The sequence below is a fragment of the Oncorhynchus masou genome, chromosome 12 (assembly GCF_036934945.1).
Source record: "Oncorhynchus masou masou isolate Uvic2021 chromosome 12, UVic_Omas_1.1, whole genome shotgun sequence".
Classification (NCBI taxonomy): Eukaryota; Metazoa; Chordata; class Actinopteri; order Salmoniformes; family Salmonidae; genus Oncorhynchus; species Oncorhynchus masou.
This window is the reverse complement of record NC_088223.1, coordinates 64,098,089-64,118,194: the sequence shown is the minus strand read 5'-3', so window position 1 is coordinate 64,118,194 and position 20,106 is coordinate 64,098,089. Positions and strand designations below refer to the sequence as shown.

The following is a 20,106-nucleotide window of genomic DNA, read 5'->3' as shown; positions in this document are numbered from 1 at the left end:
CATAAAGGCCTGGTTGGTGGAGTGCTGCAGGTATGGTTGTTTTTCTGGTTCTCCCATTTCTACAGAGGAACTCTGGAGCTCTGTCATAGTGAACATCAGGTTCTTGGGCACCTCCCTGACCAAGGCCCTTCTCCCCAGATTGCTCAGGGTTGGTGGTTTCAAATGTCTTTCATTTAAGAATGATGGAGGCCACTGTGTCCTTGGCGACCTTCAATGCTGCTGAAATAATTTGGTACCCTTCCCCAGATTTGTGCCTCGACGCAATCCTGTCTTAGAGTTCTACGGACAATTCCTTTGACCTCATGGCTTGGTTTTTGACCTTATATAGACAAGTGTGTGCCTTTCCAAATCATGTCTAATCCCATTGAATTTACCACAGATGGACTCCAATCAAATGGTAGAAACATCTCAAGAATGATCAATGGAAACAGGATGCACCTGAGCTCAATTTCAAATCTCATAGCAAATGAAGCTCAATTTCGAGTCTCATAGCAAATTAATACTTATGTAAATAAGGTATTTCTGATTTTTATTTGTAATACATTTGCAAAAATGTCTAAAAACCTGTTTTTGCTTTGTCATTATGAGGTATTGTGTGTAGATTGGTGAGGAAAGTGTTTTATTTAATCCATTTTAGAATAAGTGTGTAATCTAACAAAATGTGGAAAAAGGGAAATTGTCAGAATACTTACCGAATGCACAGTACATACAGTACAGTGAGTCAGAATTCATTGATCACAGCTATTGTAGTATACAGCATATATTTTACTGCACGTTTCCAAATCACACTATTATGACTCATAAACCTATGAGTTTTATATCTCAGAGAACTGTTCTGATTAGCCCACAACACAACTATAGATGGAGTTATAGAGCCATAGATTAGTAGATTCCAGAGCTCTTCATATGCTATGGCTGCTTTGGGACAGTTCGTCTTTGAATGACTGCATTGAAAGAGAGGGATAAGAAGGAAGTGTACTAACAGGAAAGATGGAGCAATAACAGACTGTGGCTCTAATCCAGACTGCAGTAGAGGAGGGGAAGATAGAGAAATAGAGAGAGGGAGAGACATCCATTATTCAACACTTAGAGAAGCATCATCAGCGTCAAGGTCAGACACACCAAAACAGGGCTTTTTAATCCTGTATTTGTGTCCACGTTTTGATTCAAGGCTGTGCTATCACTGCTATGACATCCTTGGACATATTATTTTATGTACAGTACCAGTCAAAAGTTTGGACACACCTACTCATCCCAGGGTTTGTCTTCTTTTACTATTTTCTACATTGTAGAATAATAGTGACATTGCCTTGATGACAGCTTTGCACACTCTTGGCATTCTCTCAACCATCTTCATGAGGTAGTCACCTGGAATGCATTTCAATTAACAATGGCCTTGTTAATTTGTGAAATTTCTTTCCATCTTAATGCGTTTGAGCCAATCAGTTGTGTTGTGACAAGGTAGGGGTGGTATACAGAAGATAACCCTATTTGGTAAAAGACCAAGTCCATATTATTGCAAGAACATCTCAAATAAACAAAGAGAAATTACAGTACATCATTACTGTAAAACATGAAGATCAGTCAATCTGGAAAATTTCAAAAACCATCAAGCACTATGATGAAACTGGCTCTCAGGAAGACACACCTCTGCTGCAGAGGATAAGTTCATTAGAGTTACCAGCCTCAAATTGCAGCCCAAATAAATAAAAGTAACAGACACATCTCAACGTCAACTGTTCAGAGGAGACTGCGTGAATCAGGCCTTCATGGTTGAATTGCTGTAAAGAAACCACTACTAAAGGACACCAATATGAAGAAGAGTGCTGCTTGGGCCAAGAAATACGAGCATTGGACATTAGATGAGTCCAAATTTTAGACTTTTGGTTCCAATCGCCGTGTCTTTGTGAGGGGCAGAGTAAGTGAACGGAGGATCTCTGCATGTGTGGTTCCCACCGTGAAGCATGAAGGAGGAGGTGTGAGGGTGTGGGGGTGATTTGTTGGTGACACTGTCTGTGATTTATTTCGAATTCAAGGCACACTTAACCAGAATGGCTACCACAGCATTCTGCAGTGATGCGCCATCCCATCTGGTTTGCGCTTAGTGGGACTATCATTTGTTTTTCAACAGGACAATGACACAAAACACACCTCCAGGCTGTGTAAGGGCTATTTGACCAAGAAGAGAGTGATGGAGTGCTGCATCAGATGACCTGGTCTCCACAATCACCCGACCTCAACCCAATTGAGATTGTTTGGAATGAGTTGGACCGCAGAGTGAAGGAAAATCAGCCAACAAGTGCTCAGCATATGTGGGAACTCCTTCAAGACTGTTGGAAAAGCATTCCAGGTGAAGCTGGTTGATAGAATGCCAAGAGTGTGCAAAGCTGTCATCAAGGCAAAGGGTGGATACTTTGAACAATCTAAAATATATTTTGGTCATTTTAACACTTTTTTGCTTACTACATGATTCCCATATGTGTTATTTCATAGTTCTGATGTCTTCACTATTATTCTACAATGTAGAAAATAGTAAAAAAATAAATACAAACCCTGCAATGAGTAGGTGTGTCCAAACTTCTGACTGGTACTGATGTGTTATGCTATACAAGCATTCACTGAGTGTACAAAACATTAGGAACACCTTCCTAATATTTAGTTACACCCTCTTTTGCCTTCAAGACAGCCTCAATTTGTCAGGGCATGGACTCTACAAGGTGTCGAAAGCATTCCACCTGGATGCTGGCACATGTTGAACCCAATGCTTCCCATATTTGTGTCAAGTTGGCTGTATGTCCTTTAGAAGGTGGACCATTACTGCTACTACACACAGGAAACTGTTGAGTGTGAAAAACCCAGCAGCGTTACAGTTCTTGACACAAACCAGTGCGCCTGGCACCTACTACCATACCCCATTGAAAGGCACTTGGATATTTTGTCTTGCCCATTCACCCTCTGAATGGCACACATACCCAATCCATGTCTCAATTGTCTCAATGCTTAAAACTCATTCTTTAACCAGTCTACTCCCCTTCATCTACACTGATTGAAATGGATTTAACAAGTGACATCAATAAGGGATCATAGCTTTCACCTGGATTCACCTGGTCAGTTTATGTCATGGAAAGAGCAGGTGTTCTTAATGTTTTGTATTTACCTGTATTTACCAAGCAACTTTTCATCTCAGTTAGTTGACATTTGCAGTAATTCTGCATTTGACATCCTTGTTTTTCTCCCTCCCTTCTTCCCTGTCTCTTTTCCCTGCTCCCTACTTCTCTTTCTGTCTTATTCCTACCCTTATTTCCTCTCATTGCCCTCTATCCCTTCCTCTCCTTCTCCTATCTCAGAGCTGGGGGAGATCCGTAACGTGACCACCTCTAAGCCATCCCTGGAGCTGGATGGTCTGGAGAAGTACACCAACTACAGCATCCAGGTGCTGACCTTCACCCGGGCCGGAGACGGGGTGCGCAGCGAGCAGATCTTCACCCGCACCAAGGAGGACGGTACGCACACCAGTAGACAAGAAGTCTTCAGGCACTGTTCTAGGATCAGCTTGCGCTCTCTAAATTCTAACCTTAACTATTAGGGGGAAGATACTAAACTGACCTTAGATCACTGTGTAGGGGGAACTGCATCATACTAATCATACTAGAGGTCGGGGTCAACTGTGGTAGGTAAACCGTGCCTAGATTTGCATATCCCCTCTTGCATTATGTAAGAGCGTTTTGAAAAGTAGAAATAATTATGACAGAACTTCTGTTTGAATTTGGTGTGAAATTATATCAATTTTTGTTGAGTTGGTGCAGAAGACTCACATAAGTAGCTGAAAAATTGCAGCTCCTGCATATTGCAGATCGCCTTGTAGCATCAGACGTTCAGGCACGGTTACTGGAATGACTGATTTTGACACTGGCAAAACTTAAATTGGTTTCCTTAGATGAAAACGAGGATAAGGGTAATAATGTATATTTCCCTATTTCACTGTTTTCCCTCACCAGTTCCTGGTCCTCCGGCTGGGGTGAAGGCAGCGGCGGCGTCTAACTCGGTGGTGTTTGTGTCGTGGCTCCCTCCTCTCAAACTCAACGGCATTATCAGGAAATACACAGTCTTCTGCTCTAACCCACACCCCACGGTAAGGAGGGCACAGAGTACTGGGTTTCAGAGTACAGGGACAAAGGCATGTCAGTGATGGACATAGAGTAGATTTAAGAGACCTGACATAATTGGAGGAGAGGGAGGCACCAGATTCAAGGGCTAGACTAGCTAAGAAGCCTGCATGGTGCACAAAGCTACAGGGAGACTGATGATGGCTTATAAACCCTCTATCTAAAATTGTCAGGGCTGTGACATTCAACTCTAATAATTGATACCTTGGCACAGACATTTGGAGTAAGTCCTGTATCTCTCTGCTAACTTCATGTCGGTCTCTCCCCTCCTACAGGTGAGCAGTGAGTTTGAAGCAGCGCCAGATGTCTTCTTCTACCGTATCCCCAACCTGAGCAGGAGCCGCCAGTACAGCATCTGGGTGGTGGCCGTCACCGCAGCCGGCCGTGGCAACGCCAGCGACATCATCACCATCAAGCCCCAGGCCGAGGGTAGGTGGAGCTTATGGTTTCCCTTCTCATTATCCTGAAACAGATGGTAAGATGAGGTGTCTCTGTCTCTGAACGTTTTTAGAAGACACAATAGACATCAGCTCATTTTCACTGTGTCAAAGCCTTGATCAGAACATTTAAATGGGCACAACCCTGAGAAACTCTGCCTATGAGTTGCCTAACTTAGAGCTTATTCAGATTGACGAATGTTGGAAGAGTTTCATCAGGACGAATTTAGATAATATAAGTAAAAAGAGGAGACCATACTATCCCCACCCCCATCTCAGGATGTGGATGTAGTTGAAACAAGCTCATCAAACTGAATGAAATAAGTCTGCTATTTCACCCGGTCAGCACTGTGATGCGTAATGAGAACTGATAAGCTGGCAGCACTGTGCTGCGTAATGAGAACTGATAAGCTGGCAGCACTGTGCTGCGTAATGAGAACTGATAAGCTGGCAGCACTGTGCTGCGTAATGAGAACTGATAAACTGGCAGCACTGTGCTGCGTAATGAGAACTGATAAGCTGGCAGCACTGTGCTGCTTAATGAGAACTGATAAACTGGCAGCAACTGATAAACTGGCAGCACTGTGCTGCTTATGAGAACTGATAAGCTGGCAGCACTGTGCTGCTTAATGAGAACTGATAAACTGTCAGCACTGTGCTGCGTAATGAGAACTGATAAGCTGTCAGCACTGTGCTGCTTAATGAGAACTGATAAACTGTCAGCACTGTGCTGCGTAATGAGAACTGATAAACTGTCAGCACTGTGCTGCGTAATGAGAACTGATAAGCTGTCAGCACTGTGCTGCGTAATGAGAACTGATAAGCTGGCAGCACTGTGCTGCGTAATGAGAACTGATAAGCTGGCAGCACTGTGCTGCGTAATGAGAACTGATAAACTGTCAGCACTGTGCTGCGTAATGAGAACTGATAAACTGTCAGCACTGTGCTGCGTAATGAGAACTGATAAGCTGTCAGCACTGTGCTGCTTAATGAGAACTGATAAACTGTCAGCACTGTGCTGCGTAATGAGAACTGATAAACTGTCAGCACTGTGCTGCGTAATGAGAACTGATAAGCTGGCAGCACTGTGCTGCTTAATGAGAACTGATAAACTGTCAGCACTGTGCTGCTTAATGAGAACTGATAAGCTGTCAGCACTGTGCTGCGTAATGAGAACTGATACGCTGTCAGCACTGTGCTGCGTAATGAGAACTGATACGCTGTCAGCACTGTGCTGCGTAATGAGAACTGATAAGCTGTCAGCACTGTGCTGCTTAAAACCACTTGGAACTCCCCATCCCGGATCCGGGATCGTGACTAAAGCCTCAGGCTCATTAGCATAACGCAACGTTAACGATTTCTGAAAATCGCAAATAAAATGAAAATAATGAAAATAAAATTACTTTTACTTCACTCCATTCCTAAAGAAAATTATGTACTTTTTACTCCATACATTTTCCCTGACACCCAAAAGTACTAGTTACAATTTGAATGCTAACAGGAAAAGGGTCAAATTCACACGTCTCTGGTCATCCCTACTGCCCTACTGCCTCTGATCTGGTGGACTCACTAAACATAAATTCTTCCTTTGTAAATTGTGTTGGAGTTGCTCCTGGCTTTCAAATAAAGTTCTAAAAAAGGAAATTGTGGAGTCTGGTTTGCTAAATATAAGGAATTTGAGGTATAGCATTTACTTTTACTTTATACTTTTACTCAAGTATGACAATTGAGTACTTTTTCCACCACTGTACTTAAATCCATTTAAAATCTGATACTTTTAGACTTTTCCTCAAGTAGTATTTTACTAGGTTACTTTTACTTGAGTCATTTTACATGAAAGTATCTTTAATTTCACTCAAGTACGACATTTGAATACTTTTCCCACCTCTGCAAACAGACCACTTTATATCTGTCTAAGCACAGAGATGGGCTGTCTTAAGGGGTGCAGGTGTAGACGAAGCGGTGGGGAATTCAGTAAAGTTGGATAAAGAATTAACAGTTTACACTGCTTTTATAGAGCTTCCCTTGAAAGTATTTGGGATCGATTTCCACCTTTGGGTCTATTCCATTACTTCTGTTGTACCAGGAAAACTACATCAAGTCAGCCAAAGTATTTGACCCGGTTGTGGTGTGTTTGTGTGCAGCTCCAGCTCAGATCCTGACATTCAACGGCACAGTGACCACCCCCTGGATGAGGGACATTGTGTTGCCCTGTAAGGCGGTGGGCGACCCAGCCCCCACGGTCAAGTGGCTTAAGGAGACGTGAGTACAGAGTACAACACATCATGCTGCAAGTAGGACAGACAGTAGAACTTAGTACAGACCATGTTTTGAGTCACTTTTAACGCACACTAAATACCAGTGAAAAAACAGTGGCTCTTTGAAATGCCAATTTTCAGTGAAGACCTTGTGTGTTTGCAGTATCCTTTCACACTTATCAGCATAATGTAAAAAATCATGGTTGTTGACATGTGCCGCATATTCCTATACACATAAATGTATTGTAACATTGTCCAATACTTTTGAAATATTTTCTCTGTGGTGTATCTCACTGTTCATTGTCTGACTGTCTTTCGTACATTTGTGATTCAGCAATGGAAGCCCCGCCCCTGCTGTGATTGACAGTAGACGCATTGTTCAGGGCAACGGCAGCCTGGTCATCCGCACAGTGAAAGCTGAGGATTCTGGGAACTACACCTGTGTGGCTAGCAACAGTTTTGGGCCAGATAAAATCATCCTCAACCTGCAGGTTCAAGGTAAGTCAGTTAGTGTGTGGTAGAACAATCCAGTTCACCAGTCTTCAGGTCAGTTCAAAACAATACTAAATAGACATGTATTCATCATAGGTAGTGAAGTGAAAGGATATCATTATGAGTTAGAAGGACTTAAATAAAAGCCATATTTTTACTTCTAGTTCCCCCAGACCAGCCACGTCTCACCGTTACCAAGACGACCACCACTTCCATCACTCTGTCCTGGATACCAGGAGACAACGGAGGCAGCTCCATACGAGGTCAGACACCAACGCAGCTAGCAGCAACACTAACTATTATTGGAGATTTTTGTTTTCCCTTGGACAACAGCATACTGACTTTATTAAATAGCAGGCAACACTGTAACATCCTAACCTCTCTCTCACACATCAGGCTACATCCTGCAATACTCAGAGGACAACAGTGAGAAGTGGGGCAACTTTGCCATCAGCCCTAGTGAGCGTTCCTATCGACTGGAGAACCTGAAGTGTGGCACCTGGTACAAGTTCACCCTGACTGCCCAGAATGCTGTGGGGCCAGGGCGCATCAGTGAGATCATCGAGGCTAAGACTCATGGGAAAGGTAGGGAGATGGTGACATCCTTTTACGTATGTTTTTTAGTAAATAGTGAGCATTGCTTTTACTCAGTTAATAATGGAAAACTCATTCTTATGGAAAGACCTCTCATTGAAGTGTTTGTGTGGTCTGACTCCTCTCTCCTCACTCCCCAACAGAACCCCAGTACTCTAAAGAACAGGAGCTCTTCACCAGTATCAATGCCACGCGTGTCAGGCTCAACCTGATTGGCTGGAACAACGGCGGCTGTCCAATCACGTCCTTCACGTTAGAGTACCGTTCGGTGGAGTCTCCCACGTGGACCACGGCCCAACGCACCTCTCTGACCAAGAGCTACATCCTGTATGACCTGGCCGAGGCCACCTGGTACGAACTACAGATGAAGGTGTTCAACAGTGCCGGGTCAGCAGAGAAGAGGGTCAAGTTTTCCACTCTGAGCTACGATGGCAGTGAGTTCACTTGTCTATACACGCTTATAGTGACTTATTCAGGATATCTGAATAAAGAATGAAGAACTGTAGTTTAAAAGTCATTTACCTAACCATTCCTTGAAAACTGTGTCACAACTGCCTGAGTTTCCATCAAAAACATTAATTTACAGTATGTCCTATACCTGCCTTAAAGGAGAAGGAAATGACCTCATATTTAGCTATTTACTGGTCCTTGGAGCTCTTCTCTCCTCCCTGCCATTAAAGAGGCTGTCTCATGCTAGTCTTCCCTGGTCCGGGCTTTAAAAGGCTCTAGGCCTAACTGATGAATGGGGCAGTAAAGTACCTCAAATAGATGTTCTGCTGACTCCAGTCGCTGTGGCAATTTCACTCACACACACACACACACACACACACACACACACACACACACACACACACACACACACACACACACACACACACACACACACACACACACACACACACACACACACACACACACACACACACACACACACACACACACACACACACACACCTTCACTAGACTCTAGTCTATTTCTCCCCCCCACATCCATCTAACCCCCCAGCCATCCAGGAAGTGTAAAAGGGGAAAAATAGCTTTGTTTTCAGCTGAGAAGGTTGAGTTGATCTTCTGTCAAGTGGGCATTACTGCCAGTTTGGCAGAAGGTCAGGTGCTGATTGCAGCTAGCGCAGTGCTGTGCCAGGTGCTTGATCCATGTTTTAAACATTAACACAAAGCTCATTTAGTATTTACTATTCATCGACAGACACTGCATAGCAGAGGAGGCTCGTGGGAGGAGCTATAGGAGGATTGGCTCATTGTAATGGCTGGAATGGAATTATGGGAACGGTATTAAATACATCAAACATATGGAAACCACTACCAGCCATTAAAATGATCTTGTCCTCCTATAGTTCCTCACACCAGCCTCCACTGCTGAATAGGCCTAATATGTGTTTGTGTTTGGATGATTTTTTGCAGTCATTCTCTCGTCTACCAGGTCTGGTTGCGACACTTGACAACCTTCTAGTTATTGTACAAGTAACCTAACGTAGCAGGCGTAAAAGAAACGCCTGAGCTGGATGCCCCACATTCTGGTCCTGACAAGAAAGAAAACTGTCAGGGAGTTTCTCTTCTGGACTATTCAACCAATCCACTAAATATAGAGGAGGAGTTAAGATGAAGTGTCACCAAAGCGGAAGTCTCATTACAGGCTCTCTTCCAATTCCCCTGAAAACCTCATTTACCCAGCCCCGCTGAGGGTGTTGTGCCACCAACCTACATAATGCTGTCATAACACATGTCATAGTTTATGTCAGCTAATGACATCTCTATGACCTGTCTCAAGGTACCATTGCTCCACTGGTGAAGGCTCCAACGGTGAGTGTGGACAGTACGTCCAGTAACGAGGGTCTGAAGATGGTGACCATCATCTCCTGTGTGCTGGTGGGAATCGTGCTGGTCTTCGTCCTGCTTCTAGTCCTCAGGAGGAGGAGGAGGGAACAGAGACTGAAGAGGCTCAGAGGTGAGAGGTCACAGCAGCAACAGGGCAACGCCTGATTGGTTAGATTTCTGTCAAATTTCGGTAACTATTGTCAAGTATAGTGTGAGTATCATCTGTATGTAATGTGATTTTTGTTCTTGTTTGCTCTGTAGATGCAAAAAGTTTGGCAGAGATGCTGATGAGGTAAGCATGAGCAGTTTGACATATAACTTTATTGACAGTTACTATTGTCTAATGCATTAATGGAAGAAAAAAACATTCAATACTGTATCTATAGAATCATATTAGAATCACCCGTTTCTGAATATCTGATGCAGTGTAATGAGGTCCTTATTGACCAGTGTATGTTGTTTCCTGTGTTCCCCAGTAAAAACACACGACCTGCAGACACCATCAACAAGCAGCAGCAGACCCTTAGAATGCACATCGACATCCCCCGAGCCCAGCTGCTCATAGAGGAGAGAGACACCATGGAGACAGTCGGTGAGTGGACATTGATACAATATGCTGCTTTCATGTTTTCTCTGAATTATCTGAAACTTTGGACTGAAACTCCCAGAAAGCTCCCGGACATGTCAAAACTCATAATGAGCTTCCAAGTAGGAAATACGAGTGGGAAACTTGTGTAACATTGGATAACAATATGTGAGTATCACATATCTGTGGTCTTCTATGTGGTAGTAATACCTACTGTGGCGATTCTCATCGTACCGTGGTGACCATGTTTGTGAAATGATTCTCTCTATTTCAGATGACCGGTCCACAGTGCTGCTGACTGACAATGACTTTGGGGAGACTCAGAAACAGAAGTCATCTACGGTTACCCACACCGTCCACTACCAGTCCCTGTCCCAGGCCACCGGACCTCTAGTGGATGTATCTGATGCTAGGCCAGGAACCAGTAAGTCCAGTACGGACATCCTCTTTACTTTACTAGCGGTGGAGCTAGAATTAATAAGTAAAATCAGGATTGCATTCATACAGCTGGAATTTATTCAGCTAGACTTGATTCCAGACAACAGACTGGTTTGATTCAGCTCCAGTCCTCAGAGAGTCATCAGAAGCATTAGGAGCACAGCCCCTACCATCTCCACTGATGTTGTTCACACTGATAAGCATTTACTTTCAACACAGTGATTATTGCTGTTATATTTTTTCAATTCTAAACATGAATGATTATGTACAGTATGTGTATTGCATCCAATCAAAAATGTACGTATTTGTGGGGGACTGCAGTCAACCCAATCAAACCTTTTTCTCACTGTTATTGTAAGCTATATGTATTTGTGTGGACATCCTGAGATGAACTCCAGGTGAAATATTGTGATGGTGGCCGTTTTCTTTTTGTTGGTTTATGTGAGGATTGGGTGTCCATCCGTCATTGCTATTGCCAGATACACACTTACTGCCACCCTTAAAAACACTCACAGTCAGCTTAAAAAAACAGAGCATTGCAGTACTCAAGATGACCCCTTGCTATGTGACATAACACCCTGGTGTGTGACCGTGATGTCATTTTCTGTATCTTTCCTTGTCAGATCCCACAGCCCGCCGCACAGCCAAAGCAGGCCCTGCCGCACGCAACCGCTACGCTAGCCAGTGGACCCTGAACCGACCACACCCGCCAGTCTCGGCCCACACCCTGAGCACTGACTGGAGATTGCCCACGCCACGGGTGGCCGGCTCTGTGGACAAGGAGAGTGACAGCTACAGCGTCAGCCCATCTCAGGACACAGGTAACAACTCACCTGAAGATGAGACAAGTCTGCAACAACTGCTATAACAGTCCCCATATAAGAATGTCTGTAACATCACCCTTAACCATAACAACACCTCTCACCTCTTTAATAAAAACAGATTGGCCTACTATAGAACTTTCAACAATGCCAACAGTTTATAACAATGCTAATGCTAGCGTTAGCCCCTAACTGCTCTACTAACATGGCATCTAACCCTAACCACTGGTATAGACCGGGCACGGAGCAGCATGGTGTCCACAGAGAGCGCCTCGTCCACCTACGAGGAGCTGGCGCGGGCCTACGAGCACGCCAAGATGGAGGAGCAGCTGCGGCACGCCAAGTTTACTATCACAGAGTGCTTCATCTCGGATACGTCGTCGGAGCAGATGACAGCAGGCACCAATGACTACACAGACAGCCTGACGTCCAGCACGCCCTCCGAGTCAGGCATCTGCAGGTTCACTGCCTCCCCGCCCAAGCCTCAGGATGTCAGCCGAGTCATGAACATGGCCGTGCCCAAGGCTCACAGACCGGGTGAGGCCACGTAGACACATAGCTAACTCTGCTGTAGCTAACTCTGAGCTCTGTTTCTAATGTTGGTTAGCCTTCACCATTCCTGTAATGCTTTGGTTTGAGGGCCCCCCCCAAGCCCTAACGCTAATCCTAACCCTAACGTTCACTTTAAGATCTAGCTACTTTCTAGCTACTTTCTTCATGTATAGACTGTGGGGTTAGTCTATGGTCTGTTACCTGTATGCGGAACTGTAGCTGAATGGAATGTCTGTGTCTTAACATTTCAAGCTATTATGTTCTTCATATGCCAATAAAACTAACAAACTCTGTAATATGCATTTAAAACACAACGCTGGTCAGTCAGACCAAACGTATCAATTCAGGGCCATTTCCCTCTCCCTCGTAAATGTTAGGCAAACCAGATCATATCCCAGGGTTAGGGGTTCGTAAATATTTACTGCTGATATATAAATTTAACTGTTCTGAAGATAATGGTCTGGTAATGCTTAGGGTTGCACAATTCTGGGAACTTTCAATAAATTTCCTGGTTTTCCCGAAATCCCGGATGGAGGATTCCTGGAATCAGCAGGGAATAAACATGAAACCTGGAATCTTCCAACAAGGATTTCTGGAAAACCAGGGGTTTTATTGAAAGTTCCCAGAATTTTGCAACCCTAGTAATGCTACTTGCAGCAACAAATGTGGAGTTTTGGAGACAGTGATTTCAATAGATTCATGTAAGGTAATGTATTAATGAAGCATATTCTATTGACTAAACTCCATTGCAGGATGACCAAGCTTGAACATTGAACCACCTAAATCTGTTTGAGGTCACTTCACCTCATGAAATCAGTCTTTTTGTTGAAGTCTTCATCTTATTCATTCTATATAGTTTTGGTTCATTATAGTTATATTTTATTAAACTCTGTAGACTTTACTCAGAGACATTTGTAATGAGCTGCGATGGAGTCTTAAATCGATAACATTACTTATTTATGTTATAGCAAAGCAACCGTCTCCTTCTCCATCCATTAACCTAATAAGTATAATGGAATCTGGGGGGGTTTAATGACATTGTAAAAATATTGCCATTTCATTTCATGTTGGTCAAGGCCAAATTCAGATGAAGAACATTCTTTGGCATATTACCTCAATAACCAGACAAAGCAGTATACTTTAATAGTCTGTCAGAATCTATGGATGACTTTGGCATATAAACTACCCTAGTTTTGTGGGTTGGTGTGGAAGATGTGATGAGCTTGTATCTCACCTAACCTTTCCCCCAGGGGCAGTCATTTTTCTTTACTGAAGTGTTTTGAACTGAGATTTGTCCATATTTCCACTGGCCATATGTGTATTCTATGGGGTTGTTGTCCATAAAACACAATGCAACTAACTCCCCTCTCTTTCCTTCCTTTGTTCTTTAGGGGGCGAGCTAGTGCACCTGCCTCCTTACCTGCGCATGGACTTCCTGCTGAACCGCGGCATGTCGTGCTCGGGCACTGGAGGGAGGGGTGGCGCCGGGGGGGAGGGGGCCATGGGCCAGGCCTGCTTGGAGCCCCAGAAAAGTCGCTCCCTGAAACGGCCATCACGCATGGCTCCCCCAACTCCCACGGAGGCCCCCAAGCCAGCAACAGGGCCAGCAGCAGGGACCCAGTGGCCCAGTGGCAACCCGGCTCAGCAGCCACCCTGCCTCACAGAGAGGGCTCAGAGCTGGCCCAGGCCGCCAAGCTTAGCACCTCCCAAGAGTCCCTGCTGGACTCACGAGGACACCTCAAACAGACCAACAACCCCTACGCAAAGTCCTACACGCTGGTATAACATCAGTGGCATGGGGCCAGACTCAAATTTACACTAACACTGGACTTATTACACTTACAAGTGCAGTAAACTGACTCTCACCACACAGTCCTGTATATAATGTCCCCTTTCTTCTTAAAGGAGGGGTACCTTTTACTAATCTTCTTTTATTTATTTTTGGAGCTTTCTTTCTTTGTTTTTTTAAAACTTGTGAGTAAATTCATTCATCTGAAATGACTCCACGCGGAGCTTGCCAAAATAATTATGTTATGAGGGAACATTATTTATTCTTGATTATTATTGTTAATCATTAATTATTAATCAGTGATTATTTGTTGTTAGTTCTCAACTATTAATGATTATTAATTATTGATTACAATTGATCAATTATTACCATTACTACACTATTTGAATTAGAACCTGGACAATTTTTTTCCCAGAGTATGAGATGATAATTTGGAGCTTGTCATTTTTTTCTATGGAAACTTCCTCTAAAACACTGAATGAAACTCTGGAGAAATCTGGGATGGAAGCAATCGACACCAGTCCAAACTTGTCAGCTGCTCTCAAATTATTACTTTTTTGAAGAAAAAAATCTATTTCCTATGGATGCATGGGTACTGACCAATTAAAGACGCTTCAGAGGATTATGATCACGACTGGACAGCCCAGTTGACCATTTTTGTCACACTATGAAATGATCAAATGTGAAGATTTATTATTCTTATTACTATAAATATATATATATAAAAAGAGAAATCACTTTTATTTGTGGATATTACAGGGAAGAATTGATTTGGTTAATAAAGTCCGTAGTCATGTTTGCACATATCTCGTTTTGATTAGGAAATGGAGTCTCTGTTGATCTTTCTCTGTGTCGCATACTCTGATGGTGCAATATGAAAAAAGATTATGAAAATTATATTGATACTATTTGCTCTATACTGTACTGTAATGAAAAATAACTATGTTAGTATACTTACAGGGCGGGACAAACCCCAGCTATGTATTCAGGTGTAGTTTACCACTGCTAATTTGCCAGGGTGGTAAATGAAGTTAGTTAGAACAGGGAGGGTCAGAGATATAACGGTTTGCACTTCACGACACCCCCCAAAAAATGTCCAGACAGAGCCCCTATTCTCAGTGCACTAGGTAGAGTCTTCAAGGCTCTCACTCTCCTCCTCAATAGATTTCTTGTCGCTGCATTGCCGTGATGCTCCTCTACAGGGAAAAACTTGAGACAATCCCCCCTTCAAACCAAATCCAAATCTATGGGAAGTGTCTATCTGAAGTGTGCATATAACTACACAGTTTTAGTTGTTGTTTACCCTGGCCCATTTTTATTTGTATTTTAGTCCTGGAGGGAGAGTTTGATAAGAATGCTGTGAGGTCATTAATGGCAGTTTATATTATTTGTTTTAATTGTCTTCATTATGATATTCCTTTTAACAAAATGTCGCTTTTTATTTTTAACATGGTGTTCACCTTGGTGGCACTGAAATAAAGAGAAACTAACCCACAGTTCAAATTTTATTAATAAAAAGGCTGTTCCCCAAATGATCCTTCACAGTTTGACATGAATGACTGGCGATGGGTTGTTTAGAGGCACGGATAGAGGAGGACGCCCACACAGGTTGTGGGTGGGGTGTGTCACTGGGTGAGTAAGTGAATAAGTGAGTGAGGAACTGAGTCAGTGAGTGAGTGGTGATAGGGGTGGATTGTTGGGTAATTCATCTGAAATGAATTTGAACGACAGTCATTGATTATCACTAATTCCTTTTTATGTAAAAGCGCTCATGAGTCTCATAAAACTCAAACTCTCCAAATAAAAATATTGTTGTATCAATGACATTTCATGTTTTTTCAGTACTAAACCCCCTAAGGGCCCGGGGTTGGGTTTCTACTAAGCTACCGTGTGTCGTTGTTTTAAGATAATCATGCCAAGGTTCATTTATACCCCTTTAAGCATCCCCCCAAAATATGTAAAAAAAAATTATGAAAAATTGAATTTGGCCTTACTGCTATTAGCCCATAGAAACGCATTGAATAACATATTCAAACATGGCAAAATAGTCCCAAAAAATAAAAAGGAAGTGTGTTTTGAAGTGTCTTTCCTATATCTGAGAGATTTAAGAAAGATCATAAACACTACAAATAATTACACATATTTAACTATTTTTTTTGTCACTGAAGTAATTCCATACACAGCATACTTCCATATACAGCATACTTCCATATACAGTATACTTCCATATACAGCATACTTCCATATACAGCATACTTCCATATACAGCATACTTCCATATACAGCATACTTCCATAGACAGTATACTTCCATGTACAGTATACTTCCATGATTTTTTTTAAATGGTCCCTGGCTACCCTCAGACAAGTCTTGTGGGGTTTGTGGGCGTCCTAGAGCAAAACAACCGTCTTGTACTTGTTCGTGAGAGTCCCATCGTTCAATGGTGGGCTCATATTAAGGCGTCCGCATGCTTCCCATCCGAAACAGTTTGTGTATATAGTATAATATATTATATAAATTGTTTTGTGATGTTTTTGTTCGTTTTGGTCTTCAGTAAGGGTGTTTTTGGCTGTTCGTGCACAATATTTTTTTTCCTGAGGCAACCCGAAGTTCAGTAGCTAAAGTTTACGCCCCTTTTGTCAGTGATTGGTCAACAGTAGTGATTCTTCAATTAAGTTGTCATTCAAATCAAATCAAATTGTATTAGTCACATATGCCGCATACAACAGGTGTAGACCTTAAAGTGAAATGCTTACTTACGAGCCCCTAACCAACAATGCAGTTTAAAAAAAAATAAGGATAAGCATAAGAGATAAAAGTAACAAGTAGTTCATTAAAGAGCAGCAGTAAAACAACAATGGCGAAACTATATTCAGGAGGGTACCAGTACAGAATCAATGTGCGGGGCACCGGTTAGTTGAGGTAGTATGTAGATGTAGGTAGAGTTATTAAAGTGACTATGCATAGACGACAACAGAGAGTAGCAGTGGTGTAAAGGGAGGGGGGGGACAGTGCCAATAGTCTGGGAATCTATTTGACTAGATGTTCAGGAGTCCTTATGGCTTGGGGATAGAAGCTGTTTAGAAGCCTCTTGGACCTAGACTTGGCGCTCTGGTACCACTTGCCGTACGGTAGCAGAGAAAACACTCTATGACTAGTGTGGCTGGAGTCTTTGACAATTTTTAGGTCCTTCCTCTGACACGGCCTGGTATAGAGGTCCTGGATGACTGGAAGCTTGGCCCCAGTGATGTACTGGTCCGTTCGCAATACCCTCTGTAGTGCCTTGAGGACGGAGGCCGAGCAGTTGCCATACCAGGCAGTGACGCAACCAGACAGGATGCTCTCGATGGCACAGCTGTAGATCCTTTAGAGGATCTGAGGACCCATACCAAATATCCCTGTCATGAGTGAACAGGGAGTACAGGAGGGGGCTGAGCACACACCCCTGAGGGGCCCCTGTGTTGAGGATCAGCGTGGTGGATGTGTTGCTGCCTACCCTTACCACCTGGGGGTGGCCCGTCAGGAAGACCAGGATACAGTTGCAAAGGGAGGTGCGTAGTCCCAGGATCCTTAGCTTATGGATGAGCTTTCAGGACACTATGGTGTTGAACGCTGAGCTGTAGTCAACGAATAGCATTCTCACATACGTAGGTGTTCCTTTTGTCCAGATGGGAAAGGGCCGTGTGGAGTGCAATAGAGATTGCATCATCTGTGGATCTTTTGGGGCGGCATGCAAATTAAAGTGAGTCTAGGGTTTCTGGGATGATGGTGTTAATGTGAGCCATGACCAGCCTATCAAAGCACTTCATGGCTACAGACATGAGTGCTATGGGTCGGTAGTCATTTAGGCAGGTTACCTTAGTGTTCTTGGGCACAGGGACTATACTGGTCTGCTTAAAACATGTTGGTATTACAGACTCGGACAGGGAGACGTTGAAAATGTCAGTGAAGACCTTGCCAGTTGGTCAGGGCATGCTCGCAGTACACATCCTGGTAATCCGTCTGGCCCTGCGGCCTTGTGAATGTTGATCTGTTCAAAGGTCTTACTCACATCAGCTGCAGAGAGCGTGATCACATAGTCTTCTGGAACAGCTGGTGCTCTCATGCATGTTTCAGTGTTTTTTGTCTCGAAGCGAGCATAGAAGTAGGTTAGCTCGTCTGGTAGGCTCGTGTCACTGGGCAGCTCTCGGCTGTGCTTCCCTTTGTAGTCTGTAATGGTTTGCAAGCCCTGCCATATCTGATGACCGTCAGAGCAGGTGTAGTACGATTCGATCTTAGTCCTGTATTGACGCTTTGCCTGTTTGATGGTTCGTCGGAGGGCATAGTCCCGCTCCTTGAAAGTGGCAGCTCTAGCCTTTAGCTCAGTGTGGATGCTGCCTGTAATCCATGGCTTCTGGTTGGGGTATGTACGTACTGTATGGTCACTGTGGGGACGACATCATCAATGCACTTATTGATGAAGCCAATGACCTGATGTGGTGTACTCCTCAATGCCATCGGAGCAAAACAGTCCTGTCTATTATATCTGCTTCATCTCATCTTATTGATCTAGTCACTGGTGCTTCCTGCTTCCCCTGCGCTGATGCCCAGTCTAAGCACGGCGTCTAGTCCAGCTTCAAGGCCAGAGTCTTCTTCTGCGTTGGTGCCCAGTCCAGGCATAGCATCCAGTCCCGCTCCATGGCGGGAGCCTTCACCTGCGTCAATACCCAGTCCAGGCACGGCGTCCGGTCCAGCTTCATGGCCGGAGCCTTCTCCTGCACCAGTGCTCAGTCCAGATACAGCGTCCAGTCCTGCTCCATGGCAGGAGCCTTCCCCTGCACTGATGTCCAGTCCAGATCTGGTGTCCAGTCCCGCTCCATGGCAGGAGCCTTCCCCTGCACTGATGTCCAGTCCAGATCTGGTGTCCAGTCCCGCTCCATGGCAGGAGCCTTCCTTGATACCGAAGTCCAGTCCAGGCACAGTGTTCAGCCCGGTTCCATGACTGGATCCACGGGATGAGCGGGTTCTTCGTCCTGCACGAGAGCCGCCACCAAATATGGTGGATCTGCAAGCTGAGCGGGTTCTTCGTCCCGCACCAGAGCCGATACTAGACACCCCCCTAACCCTCCCTTTTGGTTTCATGTTTTGCGGCCGGAGTCCGCACCTTTGGGGGTACTGTCACGCCCTGACCATAGAGAGCCCATATTTTCTATAGTAGAGGGGGTCAGGGCGTGACTGGGGGGTTTTCTAGTTATTATTTTCTATGTGGGGTTCTAGTTGAGTTTTTCTATGTTGGTGTTTGGTATGATTCCCAATTAGAGACAGCTGGCTATCGTTGTCTCTAATTGGGGATCATATTTAAGTAGCATTTTTTTCCACCTGTGTTTTATGGGATATTGTTTTGAGTTAGTGTATGTTACACCTCTTAGTTATGGTTCGTTGTTTGTTTTGTTTTTTCTTTGTTGTTTTGTGCGTTTTCAAATAAATATTATGTGGAAACCATATCGCGCTGCAGTTTGGTCCGATAATTATTCCAGCGAACGTGACAGTAAATGAAATGTAATTCCCCGTTTATGCACTTTTGTGTATTCTGACGTGAATTTAAGTAGCGTGATATTCACCCACTATTTGTTTGCAGTGGAGATTAACAAAATGAAGATGTGGCGGAGGTGTTTTTACAGATATGGCGTATCCTGATCTTGATTTAATTCCCTCATAATTCCACCACGTTTACAAGCGAGGAATCCATTAATAAGGTTGAGTGAACCTGCCAGTTATAAATGGGAAAAGTATTGACTTTCTTTTTTCTAATTGAAATAACAGCATTCTCCATTCACTGTCATTGATAAATTGATAAGAGCTATTGTTAAGAGCTCGTTAAACAAGTTTTCTGTCTGGAAAAGGGGATTGCAAATACACATAGCAATTATTTTAGATAAAAAGGTTCCTTATGTTCCTTATGATCCATGAAGATGAATGTTAAACCAGTCATATGGAAGCAAACTGAAAATCCTATCACTGTCAATAATACCCACAAATATTTTGAACTGTCACTTAACTTTTCTTCAATTTGTTGCTTACAATTTGCATCATTACATTCCATCCGGTTTACCTTTCTTTCCTCTTTCATGTCCGTGTAGTTGTTCCTGAGGGTTGCT

At 43.6% G+C, this 20,106-nt stretch overlaps 1 protein-coding gene and 1 pseudogene across 1 annotated transcript; both read left to right on the top strand.

Annotated features, from left to right (window-relative positions):
* The window catches only part of LOC135550652 (cell adhesion molecule DSCAM-like), a 172,640-nt pseudogene extending 157,175 nt beyond the window's left edge, over positions 1 to 15,465 (top strand).
* On the top strand, positions 11,867 to 12,179 carry LOC135548988 (cell adhesion molecule DSCAM-like). The gene has a single exon (XM_064979061.1). It carries the CDS (start codon positions 11,880 to 11,882, stop codon positions 12,177 to 12,179), a length of 300 nt encoding a protein of 99 aa, XP_064835133.1. The 5' UTR covers positions 11,867 to 11,879.
* Positions 15,466 to 20,106: the final 4,641 nt, after the last annotated feature.

Coding starts and splice junctions, on each gene's coding strand:
- LOC135548988 (XM_064979061.1), top strand. CDS start 11,880: ATGGTGTCCACAGAGAGCGCCTCGTCCACCTACGAGGAGCTGGCGCGG.